The following is an 8347-nucleotide window of genomic DNA, read 5'->3' on the forward strand; positions in this document are numbered from 1 at the left end:
CCCTGAAGCCAAATTGGTGAAGTGGTATTATATTGCGGGCTTGCAGATGTGGTGAGATGCGCAGCATAAGAAATTTTTCGAATAATTTCGACATACACGGTAGCAGGCTGATGGGCGTTTTGTCCTTTCCGGGCTTTGGTATCATCACAATAGTCGACTTTTTCCATTGGTGAGGGAAATGACAATGTTTAGTGATTGCGTTAAATAGCATACAGATGCAAAGTACAGCACAGTTTGGTAGCTCAATAATCATTTTTGGGGTTATTAAGTCGTGCCCAGGGGCCTTATTTGGTTGCAGTTGATCCTTAATTACTTTTGAAATTTCTTCAGGTACAAATTTCAGCGGCTCAAATTTTGACACATTGGGTACGGGTGGAAGTTGAAAATTATTAGTTGCGGGGTTTGGCCTACAAACATTTTTTAGATGAGAAGCAAAGGTGTTTGCTTTTTCTGCGTCACTCCGAGTCCATTTGCCATTGTGGTCCCGTACTGGCATTTCAGTCTCTATTGGCGCATTTAGCTTGTGGTGTGCTTTCCATAACGAGTGCTTTGTGCTAGTCGGTGAGAGCTTTTGGATGTACCGGTACTGTGCGTACTGTTCCTCGTTCTTGAGGGCTCTCGTCAGTGCATGTGTGGCCGCCTTGAGCAGTTGTTTTGATGCTTGTGATCTATGAGTCTGCCATATCCGTCGTAGGCGTCGTTTTTCCAAGACAAGCATTTCAATTTTCCTATTGGTTAAATTATATTTTTTATTTTGCACATAACCTTTCTGGGGTGTGGAAATGCTAGCGGCTGCTCTAAATGTAGATTCAAGAGCGGCTATGGAGTTTTCAATATCGGTTGGCGTATCTAAATTTGGATCGAGGTCTATATGCGCACTGATATATTTTTTATACGAGTACTTTAACCAATTTGTAGCCCTTGTCGTGAGCATATAGGGTGACTCTTTTTCTTGCGGCTGATGCCACAAGGTGAAAAGTACAGATGAGTGGTCTGATGAGAGATCTGCAACTGATTCTGTACTAATAAGGCCGCGAGGAATTTTCCTTGTCACCGCAAAGTCAATCAAATCTGGCAACTTTTGCGGGTCTGCCGGCCAATATGTAGGCTTTCCAGGAGAAGCGTAATCGAGTTTGTTTCTTCTACATATAAGCGCGTTATATAATTGCTTGCCTTTAGGGTTGGACAAGCGTGAGCCCCAGTGAGGGTGCTTCGCATTATAATCACCTGCAGCAAGGAAGCGCTCTCCCAGCGAACTGAAGAAATCCATAAACTGTTTTTCTGTTATCGTGAAACGTGGGGGACAATAAACCGCGGACAGCGTAATATCACCTTGCTTTGTTTGTACGCATATTGATGTTGCTTGCAGATAATTCTCGGCAAATCCAGTCAAATGATGGTGTTTAATCCGGTTTCTGACTAAAATACCAGTTCCGCCATGCGCCTTTCCATCTGGATGATTCGTGCAATAAAAGGTATATCCCGAAATGTCAAAATTATATCTATTAGTTAGGTGTGTTTCAGCAAGGAGCATTATGTCAATTTCCTTGTCCTTAAGAAATTTTGACAGCTCTAGTTTGTGGCGAGGAATGCCATTTGCATTCCAGAGGGCTATTTTAAGTAAGGTCATTATTTGTTTGCTGAGTAGCAAGCAGGTTGAGCAGCGTATTTTGATTTCGCATGAGTTCTTGCATTGTGTTTTGCATGAAAGTCATGAAATTCATCATGCTTTGTTGCATCGACGCTATCATAGCTTCGATATTGGATTGTTTACCATATTGTGCATGGGGATGCTGTACTTGCGGCGCAACTTGAGGTGCAGTTTTTGTAGGGGCACGGTTTTCTAAGCCTGATTTTAAGGCACTTGCAAACGAGACGCCATTGACGGTGTTTGATAGAACTGTTGGCGACGTGGCTCTTTTGGCGAAGAGGACGTCAGGATTCGTTTGGGAGGGTACAAAGGCATTCGGTACATTATGAGTACGTATGGAAGCCACGCGTTGGTTGATCCGGTTTTTTAACTCCTTATAGACTGGACAGCCTCTGTAGTTTGCTGTGTGATTTCCACCGCAGTTACCACATTTTTTTGCGCGGGTCTTCTTTGTTTGATTTGCAAGTGGCAGAGACATGTAGCTCTCCACAAGCTACGCACACTGAGCGAAGCGTGCAGTAAGACCTAGTATGACCATACTCCTGGCATTTGGTGCATTGTACAGGGCCATTTCTCTTATGCGGTTCTTCCACAGTTATCCTACGATGCAGCAGATATTGTAATTTATAAATTGGATGCACATCGTTTTTGCCCAGAGGTTTGTTTTCAGGCTAGAGCTCAACTTTAAACATAGGTTGAGGGATTTTGTTCCTATTAAAAATATTCACAGCAGCTTTTGGATTGAAACCTTGTTCTTTAAGTGCTTCCAAAACTTCCACAGCTTCAACGCTTGGTTCGATACCTTTAATTACAATTTGTAGACCTTTTGCACTTTTAAGTTGGTATGTATAAAATTTTGTGTTTGTGTCATTCAGGTGTTTGGACACTGTTCGAAAATCCTGTTCGGAATAAATTTGTACTTTAGTTTCGCGAATATTTCCCTTAGATAGTGGGATAATATGAAACTTATTACTACCGATTAGCTGTGTGAATTTTTTTTACAAGAGCGCTTGGATTCTCTTCTCTTATAAAAATGGGCGGAGGTTTGGCATTAGTAGCTTTTGCAGCACCTTCAGAAATTTGGCTATTCACATCATCGGCATTGTCACTTAGCAGTGCAAATCTATTCGTACTGACTTGCTGAGTTGAGGTAAGGCGGTTTATTTTTGTCTTACTGCCCGTTGAATTTTGCGGACTAAGTTTTCTTTTTATTGTAACATAGCGGTCCATTCCAGTCTGTATGGCCGCATTTTTAGTTGTTTCGTTTTTCAACCTTTCTTGCGCTTTACCTTTGTTGCCAGTGCTTGCACTCAAGTTAATTTGTGCTTGTGCAGCAAGAATAGGCCGGGCTGTTGACACCGCTGTACAGTCGGCAGGTACCGGTGTGTTTGTTGTTGTTGCTGGCGCGATAGAGGTAGTAAAACATGTCACTGTACTAGTTGTTGTTGCCGCTATATTTGGGGATATGTTATCGCTTACCGAATTTGAATTTGAAATGTGATACGGCACAGGTGAAGCGCACTCTTCACTCCAAGACATCGGAGTCGTCAATGGTAAGTTTGGAGGACAAGTCCGCTGACCTGAATCTTGAGGGGGTTTGAGGGTGGTCGATGGATTGGGCTTTGCGCTTTCGCTGTCACTCTGGGACCGAATAGAGAAATATGCGTTGTTGCGTTGAACTGAAGGCCGGCGCTCATTTTGCTCGCGTTGCTTCTGAGCACGGATTTCAGCTTGACTCATCGCTTTCTGTTTTCATTTGGTTTGTTTGTTTATTTTATTTATTTATTTTTTTTTTTGTTTTTTTTTTTTTTTTTTTTTTTTTTTTTTTTTTTTTTTTTTTTTTTTTTTTTTTTTTGTTTTAGTAAATTAGCACAATATTTAATGACTACGGAGCGAACTTAAAAACACGTCCGCACTCTTCGACTGTTCAGATACAAAACTAGTACAGAACTAGTACTGAACTAGAAATCTGGTTCACTAGTTCGTGTTTTCCCTACAGGGATAGATTTTAATTTTAATTAATGTATCATTGTCCAGCTCTATTAATGTATCGAGCCGATTACAATATAAACCGATGTATCGACCATCACATCAAAAATATGGTCACAAGCTGTCAGCAATAATATCGATTCTATCTCGTCGACCGCCAAACAAATTGGACTGTGAAAATCCGGTGTAATATTTAGTTTCGCCACGCGTCCAACAGGGCATCCACTATAATTGAAAGATGCTGCTTAGTGTTAAATCATCATTTAATTGAATATGTATCAAAATCAGACGAAAAATATGTACAAATATTTTAAATAGGGTTGCCACCTGTTTTAAAGTCGCATTTATTTAACTGGTACACACGTTGAGCGAAGTATTAAAATACGAATGTCAAATGGAGGGGTTATAAGAAAACTTTAGTTTAAAAATTTTTTTTTCTTAAGGCTACCTACATATTCGAAACGTAATATCTAACTATGTACATTTCAAAACGAGATGTCAAATAAAAAAATGTTTGAAGTTAGACCTTTTTTCTCTCTGTACGGGGTGATTTGAAATATGTTGAAATGAAAATCTAACAACATGCCAGGTGTCTCTTCACTCAGAAACGGATTTAGATGTAGCATTTGAGATATTTATTAAGATTTTTGAATAGTGTTGCCACCTGTTTATAAAGTCAAATTAAATTTAGGCGTTTTAACGCCATGCGGACTCATTAGTTATATCCATCTATTTGTCTTCGTTAGTTTTTGTTAAAAATTCAATGTATTTTTGAAACTTTTCAAATGTTTATTTATTTAGTTTATTGGTTGGTTTATTACTTACCTCTCACCTTTTCACACTTCCAGAATCGAAGGCGGTGAACTGTTCGATCGCGTGGTCGATGATGAATTTGTGCTGACCGAACGTGTTTGTGTGGTATTCATACGTCAAGTTTGTGAAGCTATGGAATTTATACATCGCAATAATATTTTACATCTCGACTTGAAGCCAGAGAATATTTTGTGCCTAACACAAGAGGGAAATCGTATTAAAATCATCGATTTCGGTTTGGCACGCAAATATGATCCCAATAAGCGATTGCAGGTAAGCAAGAGTGAATGAATATTTTTTTGTGGTAAATAATTTAAGGCGAAATTATGAAAAATGGTATTTAATATGTACTACATACATATGTATGTATACTGGGAATGAAAATTATGAATGAAAATAAAACAAAACACATAGTGAAGAATTTTTTTAAGAAAAATAATCTCGAAGCGCTTTAAAACACAGTAGCATAAAAAATAGCTTCATTAAAGCGTAAATTTTCGCTTCATGGAATCGCACTTTTAGATTCTTACTTAAACAACCAAAACTTCAATGTCTGCCAATTTGATTATACCCCACAGCAGAAAGCTTATCTAATATAAACTCTTTAGCTGAAAGTTGTTTTCACACATTTCAAGTTTTTTTATTTGCTTATTGCTCTATGCATCTGCATTAGCTGCACACATTTTCGCACTTGTTGCCCCCCAATTACTACCACCACAGCAACCTGGTTATTTTCTTCTCATCGTTAGTTGCTCATACGCAGCGTAGTGCCACACGCGCACAGTATTCGCTTTTAATTAGATTTTACCACCTCAAAGCTGGTACAATAGCTGATTCCCCGTTCTTTTATGCATTGGCAGCTTTTACTTCAATGTTTTCATCTTGTCACTAGTAATTAACTCACTTTCTTTCCCCCGCACAGCTCACCCGGAATTTGATGTTTGCTATTTTACTTTTACCTGTCTTTGCTCACTCTCTACTTTCAAATTAGTTTATGTTTTACTCTTCTAATTTGTTATTTTGTAATTATTTTATCGTGTTGCTTATTTTTACATTGCAATTTATTTATTTTTTCTTTCTCTCTTCCCCCGCAGATCCTATTTGGTACACCCGAATTTGTCGCACCCGAGGTTGTGAATTTCGATTGTATTTCGTATGCGACGGATATGTGGAGTGTTGGTGTGATTTGTTATGTTCTGTAAGTGAAGTGAAAAACTGCAAGCAATAAGATTGACTTAGAAAACTAATGCATGTATGCTTGTTTGTATATTAGGGTGCATCACTGTAGATACAAAAAATATACAAACGGTACGGTTTTCCCTTCGGTATCATTAAATGTATTATATTTTAAGGCTGGCGCCAAAATATTTGGAAAAAATATTACGATTTACTTGGGCTGGATCGATTTGAGAATTCCTACTTAAATTACATTTTTTTTAATTTTTTTACAAGAAATCACCTCATATTATAGAAGGCTTAAAAGCCCTACATTCCAATTTTTAAACATTTTATGAACTGAATCAAAATAATGAGATTTTAATAGGTGTATTTTCAAATCGGGCCAGCACACGTACATCTTAATATTATTCCGAAATATTTTGGACGAAATCGTAAATTATAATAAATTTTAAAATACCGGTGGAAAAGCTGCAACTTTTTTGGTAAGGCATCCTAATGTAAATATTTACATATTATAGTTATTTGAAAAGTTCCTCAGTTATAGAGGAAAATTGGCTGCTCCTTAATGGAATTGTAGGCTGAATATATGTACATTAAAGTGGTCCAAAAATGTATGTAAAAAAATAAGGTCAGATTTTTAATGCCGCCACCCCCTAGGATTGTTATATACCGAAAAAAAATACCCATATTTTTTTATTTTGAAATAAAAAATAATTTAGGTAGTGCTCAAAGCGCTCAAAGTTTTCCATGTATTTTATATGGAGAAAAAAACATCTTTTCGTAGAAATAGTGTAGAATTCTTGAAAATCAATATTTTTCGATCGGAAAACTTTACTTATCTTCAGGAGATTCCCAGTAATAATGCTCAATTGTTTCTTTAACAATTTTTTCATGGTAACTATATTTTATACGTCCTCCAAGGCCCTTAAAAAATGCAATGGGGGGACCAATAAAAAATCATAAAAAATGGTTAAATAAACAATTGGATATTAGTCTCCTGAAGAGAACCATAGTTTTCCGGTCGAAAAATATTGATTTTCAAGAGTTTTGTACCATTTCTACGAAAAATTGTTTTTTCTCCATATAAAATACATGGAAAACTTTGAACGCTTTGAGCACTCCCTAAATATTTCTTGATTTGAAAATAAAGAAATAGGGGTATATTTTTTTCGATATGGATCAATCCTAGGGTGTGCCGGCATTAAAACTCCGACTTTATTTTTTTGGACCACTCTAATGTACATACATACATAGAAGGAGGCTTGGCGGACGTAATAATGTAATATACTTTTCTAATCATCCAAGTGTCTGCCTTTGGGCTGGAGAAATTGTTTCTTGCAGTTGATTTGAATTTGGATTCAAATTTAAGGGCAAATTATTGTAGAAAGAAAACAAAATACAATTCCTTTTATGCAGAAAATGATTTCTTGAAATTTAATTAATTTCAACATTGGCAGATCTTATGCAGTTTTTAGTTAGTATTGTTCCTAATAGCAACACATCTACTTCGAGTTGTATCACTATAATTTTAGTAGCTATGCTCTTTAATCAACTTAATAACTATTTCCTCCACTTCATCATTCCACAGCATCTCAGGTCTTTCGCCGTTCATGGGTGAAACCGATATTGAAACTATGGCCAATGTAACGATTGCAAAATACGATTTCGAAGATGAATCCTTTAGTAATGTGTCGCCCGAGTGCTTGGATTTTATAGCTAAATTGCTGGTAAAAGACTTGAGGTAAGTAAGAAATAAAATGAAAGTTTTGTTAAAAAAAACAAAATAATATTTAAATAAGTAAAGAAGTATAAGTTCGGGCGAAACCGAAATTTTTTCCCGGCGCAGGTATAAAATATCGCCATTTCAACTTTTTCTCAACTACCTTTGCTTGATAAGGAGGGGCGTTTTCCCCGATTTTAAACGTTTTCGATAATATGCTGACTTAATGAAATCATTGAACCAAGTTTGGTAGAAATCGATAAAGCGGCTGCCGAGATAGACCTTTGTAGTCTTAAAGTTGGCGGTACCATGCCCAATTCCTAAATTCTATAACAGTCTTATTTATTGTTAACATACTGTTGTAATTAGTAACTTGGAGTAAATTAGTGTCCTCAGTTTTCGAAATATCGAAGTTTTCGTATTTTTTAAATTTACCGTTATACCGGAAGGAGGTGTCCGATTTGAATAATTGTCAACAAGTTGCTTTTCCGTACCAAGGGTATAAGGTGCACCAATTTTGGTTGAATTTGATGAATCGATTACCGAGATGCACATTTGTGTTCACAAGTGGGCAGCGCCACGCCCATTATCCAAAAATTTATAATAATCAAATTTTCTGCTAAGTTATTATTGCAATGAGAGATTTAGAGAGAATTAGCTTCAATAATTACTGATTAATCGCAGTTTTCGTGTTTCTGTAAATTACCGTTATATAGTAGGTGGGCGTGATTATTGCCCGATTTCAAAGATTTTTAACAGATTTCTTAGTTGGACCTTAAGCAAGGCTCGGTACAAGTTTGGTAGGGATTTATGGAGTGGCTACTGAGATACAGCATTTAATCATAAGTGGGCGGGGTCAGACAGACAGACATGGCTTAATAGACTTCTCTTTTCATTCACAAAATAAAATAAAATAAAATAAAATAAAATAAAATAAAATAAAATAAAATAAAATAAAATAAAATAAAATAAAATAAAATAAAATAAAATAAAAT

At 36.5% G+C, this 8347-nt stretch overlaps 1 protein-coding gene across 1 annotated transcript in view; it reads left to right on the forward strand.

The window, feature by feature from the left end:
- sqa (spaghetti-squash activator) overlaps positions 1–8347 on the forward strand; it is a 138637-nt gene that overhangs the window by 118562 nt on the left and 11728 nt on the right. Inside the window, exons 4-6 of the mRNA XM_017612802.1 lie at positions 4489–4726; positions 5548–5651; positions 7221–7373. Coding sequence (XP_017468291.1) covers positions 4489–4726; positions 5548–5651; positions 7221–7373 — 495 coding nt within the window. The remainder of the gene's footprint in view (positions 1–4488; positions 4727–5547; positions 5652–7220; positions 7374–8347) is intronic.

This window comes from Rhagoletis zephyria, unplaced genomic scaffold (assembly GCF_001687245.7).
Source record: "Rhagoletis zephyria isolate East Lansing unplaced genomic scaffold, Rhagoletis_zephyria_1.1 Rzeph_scaffold_00016, whole genome shotgun sequence".
Classification (NCBI taxonomy): domain Eukaryota; kingdom Metazoa; phylum Arthropoda; class Insecta; order Diptera; family Tephritidae; genus Rhagoletis; species Rhagoletis zephyria.